The sequence below is a fragment of the Colias croceus genome, chromosome 21, assembly GCF_905220415.1.
Source record: "Colias croceus chromosome 21, ilColCroc2.1".
Taxonomy (NCBI): Eukaryota; Metazoa; Arthropoda; class Insecta; order Lepidoptera; family Pieridae; genus Colias; species Colias croceus.
Genome location: NC_059557.1, coordinates 5,708,672 through 5,731,036, shown reverse-complemented (window position 1 = coordinate 5,731,036; position 22,365 = coordinate 5,708,672). Strand labels below are relative to the sequence as shown.

Here is a 22,365-nt window from a genome sequence, read left to right as displayed (position 1 = left end):
AATTCCTCAATTACCGCAGGGTTTGTCATTTGGCCGGAATATGACAACAATTGCAAAACGGAACATGGCATTTAGGTTAGGAAAGCGGTTTCACTAAAAGCAACATATTAATATTATTATGTATGCCTTCTTTTTATATTTATATTCTTAAAACTTGAATTTGTTTCATTTTTCTGGTTACATTTTTATCATTAAATGACGGCCATTCATTTTATTTGAACGATTTTATGCACACATTTAGTTTAGAATTCTTCATGAACATTATTAATATTATGTGCTTTAACTTCTTTGATATTATCCATCGGGACGCTGGATCAAGAGTTTGTTTGTTTGAACGCGCTAATCCCAGGAACTGCAGGTCTGATTTGAAAATTATTTTCGCAGTTAGATAGCCCATTCATCGAGGAAGGCTATAGGCTTATATATCATCACCAACAGGAGCGGAGCCACGCGGGTGCAACCACGGTGCGCAGCTAGTCTATATATGGGATTTATTATCCTTATTTCCGATACATTTTAAATACAACATAATATACAACATAAATAGGTCAGTACTTACCACTACTAAATTAATACCTATACAAAGGTATTCTTAGTAAGTTCCAATTTCCGTTTATTTATTTATTTATTTATTATACTTTATTGCATTGAAAATACATATAACAAAGACAAGACTACAGAAACAGCAAAGGGCGGCCTTATCGCTAGGTAGCGATCTCTACCAGGCAACCCAACAATCAAAGGAAATATAACAATATGATGTGGGTGAGCAAAAATAAGGCAAACATAAGTACAATAAATAATTATACATACACTTACATACTTACAATACATACAATAAATACATAAATATATCCATAGCACATAAATATAATATACATATTATATACAAGATAAATATTAGTAACTATGCAGAAAAGAAGGAATCAGAAAAATAGAATAAAACAACAAATAAAAATAAACGTAAATACGACAGCTACACAAAATTATACAAGAGATAAATAATAATTTTTTAATAAAAATTTAAAAGCGTTCAAATTTTGAGCACTTCTGACATTTGCGGGGAGAGAGTTCCATAATTGAACCGCACGAACTGCAAACGAATTATGAAAGAATTTTGTTTTGTGAGCCGGAATCAGAAGTAAAAGGTTAGTAGTTAGTAAGTTCCGTTTAGTATAACGCTAGACTTCAATATCCGCACGGGACGTGGACGCAAAGGGATTTTATAAAGCCACCATTTTCACAGAATACACTACATTCTGAAAGGTATTTACATAGAAATCACGTTCAATCGCCCTTAAACGATTGTGGAATTCTTTCACTTTGTAATAACCGTTTACAACTTTGCACATATGGCAAAATCGTGAAATGTCAATTGTCATATACAACCTTTTTAAAAGTTGCTGTAATAGGAAAGGAGATAGATATCCTGTTTCTCAATAAAAGATAAGAAGAAGAGGGTAAATTTTCTCAGTGTTAAATCGACATAATAATTCTGTCTCTACTAAGATACACATACAACAATCATACTACTTATGATACCATTCTATAAAATTACAGAAAAACTTTAGCAGGAATATTTTAAAAACCACTGTTTGTGTTTGAAATCAGTGTAATAGGTATTTTATAATTAAATATAGAATGTTACGTCTTTGGTGGTAGATACAACGATGTAATTAATTAAACATTGTATCAAAATTAGTAAAAATATAAAGCTAGCTCCTTGCTTAATAAAGTAAAACTATCCTGCATTTAAATACCATTTACCATTTAAAAGACCATTCTAGTTCACAGAATATTCAAGAGAGAAAAGATAGTTCTAATAACAATAACATAAATTCTTTCAAATAATTATTTCTTTCATTAAAGTGTACTATCTCGGGGCTAATAGCATAGTATAAAGAGAACAAGTAAGGTATCTTCGAACAAAGGTACATCGCGCGGTTTGCATGTACGCGTAGCGCTTCGTCACGCTCCCCGTTCAACGTGTGCTTGACGCAAACAACGCCGCTCGGTTCTTTCTCATGGACCGTTCTTGTTAGGGGCGCGTCATTGCTGTGAGCGGCTGGTGTTTGTTTATACAATCATTCAAAACATCAACGTGACAAGTGACAACCCTGCGCCTCGCGAGTTTAGTAGTGTTGCCCAAATTCAGTCTTGGTCTTGCAGTCTTGGTCTTGCGTCTTGCGTTTTTGCAAGACCAAGACCAAGAACAAGACCGCGTATTTTTAGCAAGACCAAGACCAAGACTGACCGTGCAAGATTTGAGCAAGAACAAGACTTAGCCTGCAAGACTCTTGCGTCTTGCAGCTAGGACTTAGCGCTATTTCACTGAGTAGTTAGGTGTAACAGTTCGGTGTATAACTAGGTAGGTACGCTTAGGAATTCTATGAGACGCAAAAAACTGTATCAAAGAATATGAAAAACTGGACCTATGCGCATTACTACCATAAACATAGCGAATAAAAAAAATATCTATTAAAATCAAACTGAGTGCATGCATAGTTATGTTTTAACCATCGCATCGGCACTTTGATAATGCGACATCAAAGGTTTTGTACTTACTTCTCAAAGAAATTTGCCGCTTTTCGGAAGTACATGGTTATGATACATGTACTTCCGAAAAACTTGGCGGCTTCTTTTGAAATCTAAAACAATCGTGGCCGCCACGCCGAAATCATAACATTTGACACTATTTGATTGCCGCCATAGGGCGTAGGTATACTCATGCAAAATAATTTCGAATTTTTTTAAAGTACCTACAGTGTGGGTGTTCCATAGAATAAATAAGTTTCAGAGTGCTTAGAATGAAAATGAATACATTATACTGATCACGCAAGTAGTATTATGATTAGGATAAAATGGTAAGGATAGGTAGTAGATGTCATATTAATTCATTCTAGTAAGTATATATTATAATATTGATTACTTACATGTTTTTTTTTATTCAAATAAATGATAAATCGTAAAACTCTTTTATTAAATTTCTTATAAGTTGAGGGTTCAATCTCTTTCTAAACAGATAAGTATTGTTCTTTAAAATACAGTCAAGTTATTGTAATTAATTTGTTTTTTACATGTTTTAGCAAATGTAAGCTTAAATGAAAAAAAATCAAATGTTTAAATCATAAATGTTTATTAAGAAACAGTTAATTCCATGGAAAACGACATAATATAGGTCAGTTGATTTTTCGAATTTCTTGTTGGGGTCTTGTTATGTGCGGGTGTAATAAAAGATGAATAACTACGCAAAAGGTTATATTTCGTTAAATTACATATATTTATTCGTATGTAATTAATATTCGACCTAATGCGACCCACCCGCGTCCCGACAAGCCCGTAACTGTCTGTGCATAGCGCACAAACTGTTTATATATGAGTTACCGTGTGAACTTTCTTAGCGTTACACTTGAAATTCGGTAACTCATAAATTGGCTTGTCGACGCTACATCCTTATCAAATCTTCAGTTATTTATTAATCTGCTTGATCTTTACTATGGCTATGTTAATTCAAGCTCACAATGTTCCAATTCTTATACGTTTTTCTAAGATTTAAAGTAAACCTTAATAAATAGTAATAGACTAATAGGTAATTGCAAGACTTGCAAGACTCTTGCTGCAAGACCAAGACCAAGACCAAGACTGGGAGCGCAAGACCAAGACCAAGACCAAGACCAGATGTATTGGCGCAAGACCAAGACCAAGACTGGCTAAGTCTCGTCTTGTTCTTGCATTTGGGCAACACTAGAGTTTAGGTACCGTGCGCTCCTTAACTCCGGGAGTCGGCCTACTTGTTCTCTTTATACTATGCTAATGGCCTTTTTGCTTGTAAGATGCTGCAGGCTAACTGAAACTTACTCTAGAAAATGTAATAAAAGAAATAAAAAATAGTTTAGAACTCAATTAATTAAATTACCCAGTCTTTTATTTACTACTAGCTGACCTGAAAGATTTTGTTCCGTAGTGAACTTTCCGTGGAATAGTTTTCTTCGAGTTTTATTCAGCAAGTAATTTTATGCACACAAACGCAATTTAAACTGTGATACATATTTTATTTAGTACCTAATTAATGATGTAAAAACTAATTCATTTATGTAACGTATCAATTAGAAGACAATTTTACTTAGAAGAAAATTCTTCATTTTGTTTTTTAAGTTTTTCCGCAGCAAAGCATACAATTCAATTTATAACCTAAACCACTGAAAATTATCTCAGTACCTAATCCTTCTAATAAATAACACCTATAAATCACTCCAGAAATCAATGACATGACCTTTAAAACTAAATATTTTATCAATATAAGAGTCAGAAGTGTTATCGTATTTTATCGTCCAGGCATAAACCATGCCAATATTGGGAATAAGGCAATAAAATTCTGCTTATTCCATACATTCCGAATTTTATATGCGTATAATAGTACGGGAGCTAGCAACGTTAAAAAAAAAGTCATTTTAGTATAGTTGGGTTTTTGATATACTGTTTCTCTTGATATTTCGGTTAGAGTCCGGGCTGTCTGGCTGGCCGCAGTGGTTGCGTTTATTAGTGCGCATCTTATCTGCACAGGAAAATATCCTTAATTTAAAGTCATTTTTTAACGCGTAATTTTTAATCGTTTGCCTTTAGATAGATCCATCAGACATAATTTTTTTATTGCAAGACGTTTTTTTCGTTGTAAAATAGGTGCCATACGCAATTTTTATTTCAAAATAACTAAAATGTCATCGAAATAAGTGAAATTACATCAACATGAGTCCGCTTAAAAGGTAAGTAATAACTTTATTATTTATATTATATTATCCTTTTTTAATACTTATATTGAATAATTAGTAAACTAATATTTTTAATAGATGGTTTCATATTTATTACACTTTTGGGTATAAATATGAATTTGATGATATTTGTATTTTCTAGTGCTTGATTTTACGCGAGTATTATACATTTTGAAATTAAAGACTTGGGAAAATAATACAATGAATAAATCGCGTTTAAAATCCGTTAAAAATTCTTTAATTTCTTGATGAAATTTGGTTTTTATCAAGTTTACATTAACTTCCTATTTGAGGTTCGTTGGGAAAAAGGAGGCGATATGGTAGATTGTTGCAATAAAACTGTAAATAGTAAATGAATATTATATATAGTATAAGTAACACAGTGATTACTTATCCTTCACTGGGACTCATGTTGATGGAATTTCACTTATTTCGATGATATTTTAATTATTTTGAAATAAAAATTGCGTCTGGCACCTATTTAACAACGAAAAAAACGTCTTGCAATAAAAAATGTATGTCTAATGGATCTATCTAAAGGCAAACGATTAAAAATTACGCGTTAAAAAATGACTTTAAATTAAGGATATTTTCCTGTGCAGATAAGATGCGCACTAATAAACGCAACCACTGCGGCCAGCCAGACAGCCCGGACTGTAACCGAAATAGCAAGAGGAACAGCATATCAAAGAACCAACTATACTAAAATGCTCACTTGTCAACGTTGCTACCTCCTAGAATATAAATTTATCACTACAGATTAGGTATTTGTGACGTTTTATTGCCTATGTACCAATTTGATTAGCACCGGTCATAAATGATATTCTCAATGATATCTAAGATTCTAATCAATCTTTAGATTTAACATTATTTCTTCATTTGTATCTATACTCATGTTATAAAGCTGTATAGTTTGTTTGTTCGTTTGTAATCTCAGAAACGGGTTCGACCAGAAAAATTAATTCAATGTTAGATAGTCAATTTATTGAGGAAGACTATACCATCACACTAATACCGGTAGGAGCGGAGCAATGTAGGTAAAACCGCGGGGAACAGCTAGTCTAACATAATAAATCCAGATATTATTATTTTGTGTAAGGTTTAATCAAACAGTTCTTATTGACTTTTATTAAACAATTACTTCTAGTACGTCATCATCAGGTTATTAAACTTTTTTAATAAGATATTATTACACGGCCTGAATATAATAAGCTGAAGTAGCTTAAGATAAACAAGTGATCCCATAAGCTTGAGATCTCTACTAACTTTCTTCATTATCGCGAAAACTTACGTGATATAAATAAAGTCATTAATATTGTATACTAGCTTTTCCCCTTATTTTTCCTACATTATACTCTTTATAGCACAACTTTTTAGGTTATAATGAGGTTTATAATAACCTACAAAGTACTTAGAGTTTAGATTTTATTTTCGGCTTGTAGTAGCGTGGTCTTATCTTTTACTGTACCCCGCGGTTTTACCCGCAGTGCTCCGCTCCTGTTGGTCTTAGCGTGATAATATTATTTATATATTATATATTGCCTTCCACGATAAATGGGCTATCTAACACCGAAAATGATAAAATTATTTTTATACATGACCTACATTTTTCTTTTCAATAATTAAATATTCGACTGTTGGGAAAACGAACTTTATTTTCACTATGTGTAAATATTAAATTACTTGATATGATATCAGCTACCACCATTATTTAGATTCCCTTTTGCCGTCATTAATGTGCTTGTAATTATAAATTTTCACAAATTTAAGTGTACCATTCCTATTCAGAAGCTCTTTAGAATGCAAATCGCGGTTCAGAGTTGTTTTAAGATTGAATATACGTTACTGGAACAACTTCTGTGACATAGTTTGAGAGGCGAACAGAATTATATTTAGGTCATCGGAACTTTGTAACGTTTGACTTACATGAGGAAAATGCAATGTTTCATATAACTGTACCTATAGTCGGTTATTTAAAGGCTTACCAATGAGGTAAATAAATAGGTATTTATGACAAAAACTACTAACATGGTTTCAAATTTCAACACAAAGCTAGTGTAAATAAAAAAATAAATAGACGGATGGGAATTGCCAAATTATACATAAAACTGAAATATCGTAAGACACTTTTTGAAACGTGATAACGTTGACTCAAAATTATATTTTCTCTAATGAAAATATATCATACCAATTCCAAAAGCCAAAACCTTTTTCTAGGAATAAATGTTTTTTCTTCTTTCTTCTTCTTCAAAAGCAACTAATGAACTACCAAAACAAAAACTGCACATTATAAAACCGATTCGTTAACCTGAAATCACACACCCTCCCTGCCTACAATCCTTCCAGCATCTGTAGTCGAGAGTACAGACAAAGTACGAGCAAAGAACGCAATTTATTCCTGTCCGTAGATACGACTGTATTAAATGGAAAATTATTTGAATCTCCAGTGCTATTACTTTACTAGTCTGGGAAAACAATAGCCTATTTTCTTGTTGTGGATGCACTTCTTGTCTGACTAATGGATATCTTTACAGACTGTCTTAGTAAATTTTTATATTATTACTGTTTATAAAATGATATATTTGAATCCTGTTTTATTATTTGTGACTGGTTAATACTGTGGGTTAATACGTGTTTGGAACTAAAGAGTGAATGAGGTTTATTATAAACATTTTAATAAACTTGTCATCGCATTTCTCATTTAGCTTAAAAATAATATGAGATAAAGAATTAGAGGAAAGAAAATGTTATTCACAATATGCAGAAAAGTAAGAATTTTAGGTATGTTTTATTGTCATTTTCATGGTAAAGGGAAATATTGATTAATCGAATATGAATCTTGTTAACAACAACTTAATTACTTCGCAAAAGTTTTATAACAATATAATTATTGTTATAAAACTTTCTAAACTACTAATAACTTTCTTTCTAACTAAATATAAATATATTTAGTTAGAAATTAACCCTGATAAGCAGGAAAATAATTAAATGTCCCTAAGACGAAAAAAATAAATCAAACTTTGTATATCATTAATTTATAATTTGACATCAGACAGTATTCGAGATAAATATACATCCAATTACCGTTTCCCTGAAGACTTCTAAAAACACATAATAATGTTAAATAGACATAAAAAGAGAATTTTCAACGTCTACAAAATATTCCACAACGTAATAAAAATTACATAATATTCTTATGTAAACAATTATTTACAAAGAGGAATTGTAAAACGATTTTTCCTTATAGCGAAGAATTTATATTCATCCCATAGATCTCGGTGACATCCCATAGAGTATTGAATCAGTCATTTTTATGGATTCAGTATGAATGAGCATCGTATACTTGAGAAGTATTTATTTATTTATTTAACACTTTATTGTCCAATAAACCAGATACACAAAGCACAAAGGGCGGCCTTATCACTATGCAGTGATTTCTGCCAGGCAACCACTTTTTAACACGAGAAGTATTTGGAAGGATACCAACTTCAAACGGTTTGCCGAAGTCCATATTTATGAATATGTTGTTATAGTATATTTATTTACATCACAAAGTAATAACTTTGACTATTAGATCACAATTTTTTATATAATCTGTATGGGCGCAAAATAATATCTTTAAATACTAGCCTAGCCTATTGTTATATTATATTTACTTTTACCCGTTTAGACCTAACGTTGATTATAATATAAAAATTATTTGCAGTAGCAAAAAGTATGCGCAATGTATGTATAAGACAAGTCGTTTGTCCTTGCTCCATTAATATCCTTGCTCCATCAATGGTCGCCATTTTAAAACCCCCGAGATTGACACAAAACTTCGTGACCCACTTTAGTTCAAAAATACCCCGGGCAGATAAACCACGGATAAACAGCAAATTATTTCGATTATGTTTACGCAGTTTTCGCAAGTCGTGATACCGATAAGGATAAAGCTATACGAACACTAGTCTGGACCCTGTAAAACAAAAAAAACACTACTTACTACTCTTACTTTTTTTAATAAATAAAATTATATAGACGAAGAATTTAAAGAATAGTTAAAAAGGCGATCATGGACCAGCAGTCGCCTGTCATCTGCATTTAAAAAGTATAATTAAGAGTTATTTAAACCAAATAACTTTTAAGGCAGTAAGCATTGCATTGTTTATTTAGTTGATTTCTTTTTGATTATCAAGCAGGCTGATTTATGAATGATTGATATGTGAATCCCTTAATATTTGCTTATCAAAAACAATTCAGTTCTAATCCGTACTTCGCTATATAAACTTAATTTATAAGTCTAATCGAACATTAGATGGCGATAAGAAACACAACTACATCACGTCTTATCCATGCAACATAAAGTCGTTTAATATCACTAGAGTTATATTAAAGACTTGTTATCTATACAGTTAGAATTTATTTCATTCGTGACTGTGATCAGATATGTATCAGATATTATATGATATGTTCAGTAGGAACCTAACTTTTCAATGAAGGGTGAGCGTTCTTCATATATTTGGAGAAAGCAGCGTTTAGAAGTATCTAAACAATTGGATCGATTATATATTCTGTGTAGAGTGAATTTGTAATCTCCCATAGACTGGGTAGGTCAAAAATAATAAGTAAAGAATTAAAAATTACCCTTTATTTCACGGTCCTCGGTCCTCAGTTAAATTAGTACCTACTGTATGTGAAAATAACATACAGTGTGTCCGGACATGACATACCGATATTTGAAGGGGCTATTCTCCAGGTATTTTTATCGACAATTCAACCCCTCTACAGTCCCCTACCTCACCCCCCTCAAAATGGCCGCCATTTTAATCTTTACCTATCAATTCGGATAGTGAATTGAAAATTGTAATAACTTCGAAAGTGAGTGTCACAAAATACTAAATTTGGTTTTATTTGAACAATAACAAGTTATTCTAGGGACCACTAAACAAATTTAATTGATAAGAGTGATGAAACATACTTTAAAAAATACGAAAACCGCAAAAAAACATAAAAAATTCCGGTGAGGTAGGGGACTGTAGAGGGGTTGAATTGTTGATAAAAATACCTGGAGAATAGCCCCTTCAAATATCGGTATGTCATGTCCGGACACACTGTATATTTACAAAGATTAAAATATATGCATAATTACGATGTTATTCAACAAAATATTTTCGAATATAAAAATATAAATAAAAATGATCAATATCTGATTAAATATGAACCAAATGGACGTATACCCTAAAGAATACGCAGGCTAAAAGTATCGCAACAATTTTAATTAAACCGTAACAACAGTTTACTTTAACTTCGCAATTTTAGCTTTTCGATGTAGATTATAACGTCGACACTTAAACGTTCCAAGTTTGTTACGAAAATTTGTTGTTAAACTTTCTTTTTTCGGTTATTTTGGTAATATTAAAACTACGCTATTACCTGGTAACTTGATAAAAAGTTTGAGATAGACCACGTCTTCCTATTTTATATATAATATTTTTTGCACAAAATATTTGCTTTCCACTTGCTCTGTAATCTTCAATGTTTTTAACCTTTATTTCATGGATATTTTTTTCCTCACTCTACTAAAAATGATTCTGATAGTAATACCTTTCATTCAACAATTTATATCCACCTCTAACGATATTTAGTATCTAAAAGATACACTTTCCTCATACAATTTTCTAGTCCTAGATAACACAACTTACATCCTAAATTACCAACCTTTTTCTCGCATCAAAAACATCGCTTCAGTAGTTTTTACATTATTGAGTGTCCTTCACCCAAACTTCTGCATTAATAATATTATTAGAATTAGAAGGATTCTCGTAGATGTACCAACTTTTGGTTCATGGTCCGCTGCTGATAATTCAATATAAAGCGTAAGTAAAACATTTATAGATCTTTTCCTCTTTAAGGAGTATTATGAGGTTCAACATAATAATATAGTCTTATATTATTAAGGTAGATATTGATTTATACAACAATTTGCGAGGTTGATTAAAGCGTTCGGAAATAAATCATCATTGCTCTATGTAGTTATGTATTGAATATGTTCAATTAATAAACAAAATTTTTTGTTGATTCGAAACACTACTCAACAATCTATCAGCATAATATAGTGTTTTAAAATGCCTATTAGAACATCTCTTTGCTCTTCAGATTTAGTAATTTTAACTGTATTAGCTGCATTTCCATGGCTCGGACTTCAGAGAACACGTAATCACGTAAATCTGCCAATTTAGCGACTGATCTGTTTTCAGCCATGTTGAATTTCTATAACATTGCATTAGAGATTGAGATCACTTATGTAAGCGCAATCTGATTTAAACCTTATCTGAATTTTAGTGCAGTGAATTCCCGTGGGGAAAGGGACATATGCAGTATGCATTCATCTGTTTCACTGATCGAATTTCTTGCCAAGTAGGTGATCAGCCTTCTGTGTACTACAAGACCGAGTTTTTTTCTTTTATCTCTAAATCGGAACCAAGACCCCTCGGTTCTACCACTATACCAAGAACGCGGGAAGGAATTTTACCTTCCCTAAATAATGACAAACTGAATATACTAAAGCTTATCGCCAGATGGTCCGGAGTGCAAACTTTCCGTCCCCTCTAACTTTATTTGTATCGCAAACAAAAATATTTACCTCACCCCATCGAAGGTTTTCCGCTAAGCAAAATGTATTACAGACATATATTGGGATGATTTTGTCGAACGTTATTAGATTGATTAAATTATTCTCATCTTTGGGGACCTTTCGAAGTTGAATTGAGTTGTACAATACTTGGAAATATTTGTAATTTATTAATTTTGGAATTATAAATCAAAAACAAATTAGATATTTTCAATTGGGTATGAAAAATGTTGTTTCAAAAAAAATTCGACTGCAAAGCATTTCAATTTTGAGTAGACGGTTGAAAATCTAAATAATTTAAAAGCGTAATCTCATGGGAGATAATTTAAAAATCTCTCCCAAGTTTCCTTAACACAATTAAGGCGTTTGAATTTTTAATTCCTTGTTAGCAGAATATCGTTTGCCGTTGGGTTCCTTTTAACTTGGAATGTAGAAGCGATGTAGCGATGTTTTTAAACAAAATTTTAATGATGGTAGTCATAATTAATTGGATAATAATAAAAACGTGTGGAATATTTTCTCTACTTAAAATATAAGACAGTTATCTAGTATGCTAGGAGCTATAAATAGAGTTGGTCTTAAAATATATTATCATCCTTGTTTAATTTTTGCATATTGTACATAATAATACATTGATTTGATACTTTAAAAACTAATGTTTAATACATGATAATGTTGCTTCTGATGATTATCTATCAATAGATATTGAATATGGTTGCAGGTGTTCCTGCAATAAACCGAATTAGTATAAATGATAATATTGCATTGAATATTGTTTATTATTATCATAATGTATTTATATACGTATTTTATTATTTAACTATCTGGGGTAGCAACAACGCCTCTCATTTGACATATTGCTTCAACATCAACATGAAGTTATGTTATCGCCTATAGGTATTATCTGGCTTTCCTCGATAAATGGACAATGTAAAATTTATCAAATCGAACCAGTAGTTCTTCAGATTATCCCGTTCAACCATACAAAACAACTCTTCAAGTTTTAGCATAGAAATCACTACATAGTATAAAACAAAGTCGTCTTTCTCTGTCCCTATTTCCCTATGTCCCTTTTTATGCTTAAATCTTTAAAACTACGCAAGGGATTTTGATGTGTAATAAATAGAGTGATTTAAGAGGAAGGTTTTAGTATATAATTTAGTAGGTTTTAGACCAAGCGGGCGAAGCCGCGGGCGGTAAGCTAGTATTAGTATAAATTTCCATCACATATCCAGCATGTTATGTGTACTATATCATGCAAACTTTTTGTGAATATACCTACCTACATTAAATTATAAAGACAAATGTAGGTATCTATTTCATATAACATCTTGTTCTTTGTCTCACATACACGGCGCATATTTCACTTCTCTTAATGAAAATCTTACCCTACTTTTGTTCTAGCAACCATCAAACGCATACAAGGAATAAGTGCGTAATAGCAGGCCATATACACATGCCACTGTTAAACAATTACGTCATAGCGAACCCTTTTATCCCCGCTATAATCTGGCTAAGTTCAAAGTTACAAATTAGGGTTACATGGACCCTACGATTAGCCGCCCTTTAAATATAACTCAAACTCAAAACTCAAACTCAAACATTCATTTATTCAATTAGACTACTATTTAGTAGCACTTTCGAATCGTCATTACATTAACGGTATTAATTTGTAGTTGCTTCTGAAACGAGGCTCGAGAATGTACGAATGAATTACTACAGTGCTATGCAATTTGAAAATACCGTAATGGGAATGCCACAGAATTCTCTAGAAAAAACTCACTAATTAACTACTACATACTAACTAAATTCTCTAGAAAAAACTCACCAATTAACTACTACGTACTAGAACATATTTAACATTTATTTCTAAACAATTAAATCAATTTTCTCATAAATTCATCAATGATAAAATTAGAAGACCAATTCACAAACAATTTATATACGTTATAGCTTCGTTGTAGATTACTTATCTACCTATAATGTGGACTTAGAAAACAATTATATAATTAATATATCTTTTTATATTCATTTTTTATTTTATTTTTATTAATAGGTACCTGTAATAAAACGAAAGACAGCTTGCGTGCATGCATCTCTCGTCACATGTATTATAATATTTGTTTTGAATATCATGTCATTAAAATCAAGAAATTTTTTCAGAAATTCACAACGTATTCATCAAAACCTTTAAACAATGAATTAATAATACGATTCTTCATGTCATGCAAAGATATCGAATATTATATAGATAAATTATCATTTATAAGGATTTTTGTCTTCACATAATAAAATTGTATCTTATCAACTATAAATAATAACGTTGCATATATCATTGCATGAAAATGCACGTTATATGCACCTACTACATATTATTATAGGTTCATACTTATAAAATAAAACCAAGAATTATTTTTCTGATCAATAGAACCTATATAATATAATATAAACATAATATAAAAAATACATACATTTTACAGAACCACACGTCGATTGTACATTTATTCTTATCTATTTAACCATTTTTAAACTATTAATAAACAATGCTTATACAAAGATCACAGAACAGTAAGAACATAACAAAGATGCAACAGCTAACAATAACAAAAATAAACGCCAACTTCACACACACAAACACAATTTCTACCCACACATACCAAGTTAAATACACAGCTACCAAATGAACATCCATAAAATTCGGGTACGCTATAAAACATCTTTTGATTTAGCTATTTGTTCGGAGCCCATTGAGAGTAAGCCCTAGGATTATCTAGGGCACTCCACGCAAAATGGATTTTATCGACGCCTCCAGGATATTAAGCTACGTGATATGAATACTAGGCTGGCACTGAGATAGTATTTTCTTTGAAAATATGTATCATCTTCAATTATGAAATAATATAAAACTGATCTACTTTGCAGAATAAATTTTCTTTTGATATTCAATTTGGCATCGGTATGCTTGAATATTTCGTAAAGAACTGTAAAAAGCTAACGGAAAAAAGTGTTATGATTCTTATACCTTATTACCTATTTCTCTACGATTTAAATGTATTGATAAATTATCTCATTAAGGACAAAATATAAGTAATATTTACTTTATTTAGGTTTACATTTTATATGAAATTAAAATACCTTGAATAATTTCCCTGAAGTGTGACAGTAAAATGTTTATCATAATTTACTGAAGTAACTGAATACAGGGAAACTTTCTATCTTCGACGCATTTTAAGAAAACCAACTTTAGACGAGCAACCTATCGGGTTTTTAGGAAAATGAATCTTTATTACGATATTAAATTAAAGAGTTATACAAGAAAAACACCTAGTTTCGTCTGTTGTAGAGATAAGAGACTCACTTTTAAAGAACTTTTGAAAATAATCTATACCTTACATCATAAAGCTGAAGACTTTGTTTGTTTAGTTAGTTAGTTTAGAACTACGGGTCCGTTTTAAAAATTGTTTCAGTGTTAGATAGCCCATTTATCGAGGAAAGCTATATATCATCACACTAAGAGTTACAGGAACGTAGCAATGTGGGTAAAGCAACGGGACACTGCTAGTATCACAAATAAATAAATAAATAAATAAATAAAATATTATTATCATTTCATCAATTCATGACTGCAAAACTTGCAAAAGCGCCGTTTCATTTTATTACTTCAAAGTTTAAACAATCAATTAAGAGTTCTTGTATTATTATTAGCTCATGAGTTTAATTTATAAATCATATTAAATTACCTAAACGTGTATTATTATGAGGAACGTAGCAATGTGGGTAAAGCAACGGGACACTGCTAGTATAAATCATATTAAATTACCTAAACGTGTATTATTATTAGCTCATGAGTTTAATTTATAAATCATATTAAATTACCTAAACCTTAACTTTAGTACTTACACAACTTAATAAGTGGATATTAGGACAACTTCGTAAAAAAAAATGACAAGAAGGTAGCTTTAGTACACAACTTTATAAGTAGATATTAGAACAACTTCGTAAAATAAATGACAAAAAGTTAGATAACAGAATTCGTATCATGCACCTGCTAAGCGAGGTTGTGCTTTCCCCTTTGAGATAATATGTCGTGAATCTCCTGTTTATCTTTACGTCTAATAAAGAGATGGTTTGTGTGGATGTTTGTCCCATTGTTTTGGTTTAAGCTCAAACGTTTATGTTATTAAGTATGGTTATTATTCATGTTATAATCGCTGTTTCTACAAATAAGAAAAGAAAGAAGGTAGATTTTATATTTGCTTTTATTTAAAATATGTGAATAGAATACTTAATCTTGCTTCCAATAATATCCTCAAATCTGAAGGTTTTGTACTCTGAGAACCAAAAGTCATTATTTAAATTGTATCAATACCTAATAATTTACAATCAGGCTGTATGCGGTCAATTATTACATCTATGGTATTCAGAAATGTAATAATTTATTTTCTATGTTTATCATAAGATCCTTGTTATACATATTATATTATACAAAATTATATACCTATCACGACAATATATTTTAAACCCAGGAAGCTTATCTGTACTAAATTTATAGAGGTGTCGTTAGTCGATATTTCTTTTGATGTGAGAGATTAAATTTCGATAATAATTACGTAGAGCCAATAAACTATTCAATTTTCGTATATAAAGTGATAGTTCCAGGTAAGAAGTCACTTGTATTCCAATACTTGGTAAGTCAAGAAGAACTTTTTACTTAACATATCTTTAAGTTTTTTCATTTGTCTTAAATATATTAATTATTTCTACTAATTAATTAACAACAATATAACATCAGGCATAACATAAAAATTATAAATTTTCATTTAATAAAAAAATTCAAACTAAACTGTAGCAGTTCCTTTAGCTTATAATTACCCTTAAGTTTCGTTCGAAACACAAAGTTCGCGTTCACATAGCATCCGAAACATTGCAATAGGCTCCTCACTCATGAACTTTCAAATTTTATTCACAGATAAAAAATGAAATTCTTCGCCGTCCTCGCCACCATCCTCGCTGTGGGCTCCGCCCTCCCCAGCTCCTGGACGCTCCAGGATCTCAGCGCGGCCCTGACCAACCCCAACACTGACCCCGCTATCATCCCCATCCTCGAGGAGGCTCTGAACAACTTATACGCTGCCATCCATGCAGGACAAGACGTTGTAAGTCAAAATAGTGTTCAGTATTGGAGTTGGTATAGTAGATACACTCTTCAGTTTAACATACAAAATGTTTTATTATAAGAATTAAGCTCACATATTTTATTTTACCATCATTTTATAGATACTGTTTAATATAATTGTCGTAGAAAAATAAGTAGTGTGTAATTTTAGACTAAATAATACTCATCAAAGCAAAAAACATTTTGTTTCTCTTTTCCAAAATCGTAACGTTTGGGTTTTCAGCACTCGCCTTTTACAATATCGGTATGTTATAAATTCTTTCTTTCAAAATCTACTGAACCATTTACAAAGAAAATCATGTCTAGCCAAATCAAATCACTGCCTTAAAAATATTAATTACATTATAATTTCAGGAGTCTATCTTGGTGCCAATCCCCGGCATCGTCCCCGGCGAGACTGACCTGACACCTTCCCCCGCCATCCCCCTCCCCGAACCCGTCGCTGCCCCCCGCAGCCCCTTGGTGCAAGTCATCGTCAACGTGAACAAGCAAACCCAACAGGTAACTTATTATATGTAGTTTTTTATTTAATATTGGTCGATAATACTTAAAACGAACGAATATTTATGGTTTTACATACCATTTACCATAAATATTCGTTATAACAATTAAAATGAGATCATTTAAATATAGCACAATAATGTCTTACATACGAAACAAAAAACATAAGCTTATTTAGAACATTTTACGAAACAAAGGAGATCATTGGTTCATAAAATCTTTACATTTGGTCAAGTTATATTTTATCTCATTTTTATTTACAAATTTTTACTTTCCAGATCACCGAAGTGCCCATGCCCGAATCCCCCGCCATCGTGCCATCCCCCGTTGACGTCATCGACGTTTCCCCCGTCGACATCATCGACGTTTCCCCCGTTGACGTCATCGACGTTGCCCCCGTTGATGTCATCCCCTCCCCCATCGAGGTGAACCCCGCCCCCGCCCCCGTTGTCATCAACCCCATTGACGTCATCGCAATCAACCCCGAACCCGTCGGTGTTCTCGAACCCAGCCCCGCTGTTGTCGGCCCCATCATTGTTTAAAGATCTTCAACATTTAGCCCATCGAATAAAATATATACAATCCCTTTATTTATGACCACCAACTTGTAATATAATGATTAATAAATTATTGATATCTGTTTACGTTTATGGTTTCATTTTTATACTTACTAATAATTGCACTGTAAGATAACGTTACCAAGCACTTCGTAATGAAAACTGATCAAATAATATCTAATTAATTCATATTTTTATTAGATACATAACGGGATAGGGATAATAATATAAGCCCCTTTGTCACGTAAATCCAACTAACCACTACATATAAACCTAATTAATTTGGACTCATTAGTAAATTTCAAAATATGATTCGCAAATAAACTTATTCGGATGAATATTTGATTTATTGGACTTCGTTTATATTCTATAGCCTCTAACAACTCTTTCGAAGTGAGACTCAGGAACTAAAAGTTCTACAATATTTTCACTCAAATTGAGTAAAGTTTTAAAATATACTTTGCGGTCTAAACTCAAGTCTGTTTGAAGTTTAAACTTAAAATATGAATTATTTATAAACCAGAAGACGCATATATCGTTTGAAACTTTACTACAAACTGGAACAAATTAAGTTTATTTGGAGATCTCGTCATCAATTTTGTTTACAATTTATAACAGAGGCTCTTTGAGCTTTCTGTTACGTTGTAATAATATCTACATAATATAATTTCATAATATGAAGCATTCAATTCGATGCTATATTGTTTGCAATTCCAAAAGTCTAAGCAACTGAAATGGCAGCGCTTTACAAGCTTCCAAAACCGCATCTTAACAACAACATAATATTTCCCACAACATAATATAACATACAAGCATGATGATCTTTACATCCATCAATCATATGTAAGCGTGACGCTTCTAGTTCGTTAGAAAGTATATCAAAATGTATCTTAGGTTGTTGACTTAAAATTCATATTAAAAGGGCAGATTTTATCGCATTTATCGAAGTGTGTCTTTACAATAATGCCGTTGGCAGAAAGACTGCGATATGTTTGCGATCGATCACTCGTTAGCTCGCTAGCTTTTGTGTCCACAAGAAAATACACTCTTGTTAAAAATGTGCAAAGTTTCAATAGTAAAGGAAGTGTCGATGCTAAAGTGCTATCCCGTTAGCAGAGAAATGTCAATGTTATGTAACTAACAACTGCTTGGTTCTGAAACTTACCTTGTGTTACGAAAGTGATACAAATATATAGATAGATAAGTGTATTTGCATCACTTTATACACTTACAATAATATTCAATTTCATAATGATATAGAACTGAACAGCCTGAATTTTGCTCGATGTATATAAAAGTCAAAGAACATGATATTTTTAGATTAAAAGTATTTTTCACAAAAGAAGTATTTGTCTCATTGAATTGTTGAAAATTTTGTTTTTCTTTGAGCTATCTATCAGAAAGACTTTATAAAAAATAGAAAAAGGAGAATCCAACAGAGCCAGCAGCCCCATTGCTGCATGAATCGATCGAACGCTCTGTGTAGACCCGCCTAATCACTTATTAATAAATTACTAACGAAATGAAGAAACAACTCACTGATGGACTAATGGATTCGAACTTCGTGAAATATTTCACAAAAATGTGTTTACAAAAATCACATTATATACCTAATATTATGCATATTAGGCTTAATATACATTTACCTATGTGACCTTAATATTGCACACACAGCGTTTATTATGTTCCAAAAATAGCACATACTAATCTTAATATTCCATGACAATTAGTTACGACAATACCTGGAAGAATCTTTACGACCTGTTTTACTTCTTTGGAAAATTCGTCGAGGAATATAAAAGCAAACAGAATCGAATGCAATATGCACTGAACCAATTTATTCAGAGATCTCACCTCAGAATACAAATCCAGTATAAAGATTGGAAGAGGATTCATTATTTTTTAACAAAAATATATTTCTTATATTTCTCTCGTTGAATTTCTTCACACGCGTGTAGACGGATCAGACACCTATAATTAAAATTTCTGAAGATGCGTCTGTCAATAAATTTACTGATAATAATCAAGTCTACGTATTATAAAAGCAAAAATACACCTAGGAATGAATGAACTATCGATTATTACACAATTAGGCTATACTATATTTGGAAATTTCACAATAATTAAAGCAAGTATTTTCAGCCTGTCTTAACGAGCAGACTGGACGATCGTTTCTCTAATAGTTGTTATTGGAAGTCGTATTAATGGTAAACTTTAATTGCAGTATAAAGTTAGATTACTAGACTAATTGTTATTACTTATAACCTTTAAGATTTGTAGGTACATACATGTTATAGATCAATTGCACTTTTTGAACGAGTTGTATGTTTTCTTGAGTTCTATTTTACGTGATTTCTATTTTAAAATTGAGTGACCATCCTCTCTTTAATTTTGCTGAATTTTCTAAACATCTTAATATAAAGAACTAGCTTACCGCCCACGGCTTCGCCCGCTTGGTCTAAAACCTAATAAATTATATTCTGAAACCTTCCTCTTGAATCACTCTATCTATTAAAAAAAACCGCATTAAAATCCTTTGCGTAGTTTTAAAGATATAAGCATACAAAGGGACATATGGACAGAGAAAGCGACTTTGTTATACTATGTGTATTGTGTAGTGATGATGCATCGCGTTTTAATACGTCTAATAATGATTTAATTTCGAATGTGTGTATTTTTGCCGCTCGCCTTGCTCCATATTATATCAATCTATTTGACAAGAACTTAAACAGCGTTTATTATTTCTTTTATGAGGGAATAATCAATCTTCCTAAACCGTTTCGGCATATCATAAGCTTTAATAACCATAATATAATATGCAATAAAGATATTTATGTGAATATTTGATAAAACTTTGCTACTATTTATCTTTATATATACCTAGTATTAGGTACATTTTACCCGCAATTGCATATCAGATAAGATACAGGCGAATAACTAGATATATTTATTAGAATTTTTCAAGTCAGTCCAGCACAGTGTTGCCATATATACAGATTTATCTGTATCTATACAGATTTTAAGACCACTATACAGATTACAGATTTGGGTTTACTTTTATACAGATTTTAGGTAAAGGACACTAACTATGATGAAATAATTGATAAGCAAAGTAAATTTTATACATTTGTTAAAACCTTTTTTGGATAAGGACATATGATAAAATAATCCATTATCTAAGTATATTATTTTTATACAGTTGTTTAAATCTGGCAACATTCATGACGTACATCGGGGATTTCCCGAAACATGTATTTTGTTAACGAATGAATGTCGTTCATTATGATTATTACGAATCGACTACGTTTTCTGATTACATTGATGTGAACAAATTAGTCAATATGTTAGCGAAAAAGTCACGGAATATGCAAAAGTTTAATAAGTGCTGGCTCGAAGAAAGCTGTTTTAAACCATGGTTAAAAATAAGTCAAAAGGGAGAGGATTACGCTTTCTGTAAGTTTTGTTTATCAGATCTTGCTATTGGAGGTGGCGGTAAAAATGATCTTGTACGACACATGAAAACTGCTAAACACTTAAACTCAGTTCCCGGTTCCTCTAACGTACAGAAGCCAGTTACAGATTTCTTTCAAAAAAGTAATATTGCAGACGATGTAAAGACAGGTGAAATTTTATTATCATCTTTTGTTGCTGAGCATAACCTTTCAATGAACGTCATGGAACACCTACCCCAGCTGATAAAAACAATCTGTAAAGATTCCACTATTGCTAAAGAACTTGCTTGTAGTCGTACAAAAACAACGGCCATTATAAGATCTGTGACTGGTGATACAGAAAAAGAAAACCTCATCGCTGACTTGAAAACCAGCAAGTTCTCACTACTTATTGATGAAAGTACGGACAGAGGTTGTGTTAAACTTTTGTGCATTGTCGTAAGATATTATAAATGCCAGAAAATAAAAGATGCGTTTTTTGGACTGATACCCGTCCAAGATGCCACTGGTGAAAAATTATATGAACATCTCATAAAATTATTTACAGAAAGTGGGATACCTTATAAAGATAATATGGTAGGTTTTGCCGCAGATGGGGCAAACGCAATGATGGGTCAGCATAACTCTGTAGCAAGCAGATTACTTCAAGATATACCCAATTTGTATATAATGAAATGCATTTGCCATTCTTTCGCATTATGCGCGTCGTATGCCTGCTCAAAATTACCGCGGGAACCTGAAGGCCTAGTGAGGGATGTATTCAATAATATCAGTACGAGTCCAAAACGAGCAGGTGTATTGAAAGATTTTCAAGAGTTTCTTGCACTGAAGCCCCATAAAATTTTACATCCATGCCAAACTAGATGGCTTTCACTCCGCTCTGCTGTATTGCGGATTCTAGAGCAATATGAAGCGCTAAAATTATTTTTTATTGATGCTGCTTTTACAGACCGTTTAAACTCAGCGGATTCTATTTTGCAGATGTTGAATAATCCATATAACAAAATATACTTGCAGTTTTTGGAATTTTCTTTGGATTTTTTTACAAAATTTAATAAAATTATGCAGTCCGAAAAGCCGCAAATACAATCGCTACATGAGAATTTGTGCCAAACTTATAAATCTTTTTTGGATTGTTACATGGACAGTTCATATTTGCTACGAACTGAAATTCATAACATCCAGCACGATAACCCTCGACACTACAAACCGATTGAGGAACTTTACCTGGGTGTGAATGTTGCCACATCGTTGTCCAGTCCTAGTCTGAATCCAAGTGATGTGAAACTATTCAAAC

The 22,365-nt window shown here is 31.9% G+C and overlaps 1 protein-coding gene across 1 annotated transcript; it reads left to right on the top strand.

The window, feature by feature from the left end:
* The first annotated feature begins 16,358 nt into the window (after positions 1-16,358).
* LOC123701160 (resuscitation-promoting factor RpfA-like) lies at positions 16,359-17,601 on the top strand. The gene is made up of 3 exons (XM_045648555.1): positions 16,359-16,538; positions 16,913-17,059; positions 17,338-17,601. Exons 1-3 carry the CDS (start codon positions 16,359-16,361, stop codon positions 17,599-17,601), a joined length of 591 nt encoding a protein of 196 aa, XP_045504511.1.
* Positions 17,602-22,365: the final 4,764 nt, after the last annotated feature.

What these genes read in the sequence shown, in the direction of transcription:
- LOC123701160 (XM_045648555.1), top strand. Translation starts at nt 16,359, where the DNA reads ATGAAATTCTTCGCCGTCCTCGCCACCATCCTCGCTGTGGGCTCCGCC. An exon ending in TCCATGCAGGACAAGACGTT is followed by an intron (nt 16,539 to 16,912) that starts GTAAGTCAAAAT and finishes TTATAATTTCAG; the next exon opens with GAGTCTATCTTGGTGCCAAT. An exon ending in TGAACAAGCAAACCCAACAG is followed by an intron (nt 17,060 to 17,337) that starts GTAACTTATTAT and finishes TTTACTTTCCAG; the next exon opens with ATCACCGAAGTGCCCATGCC.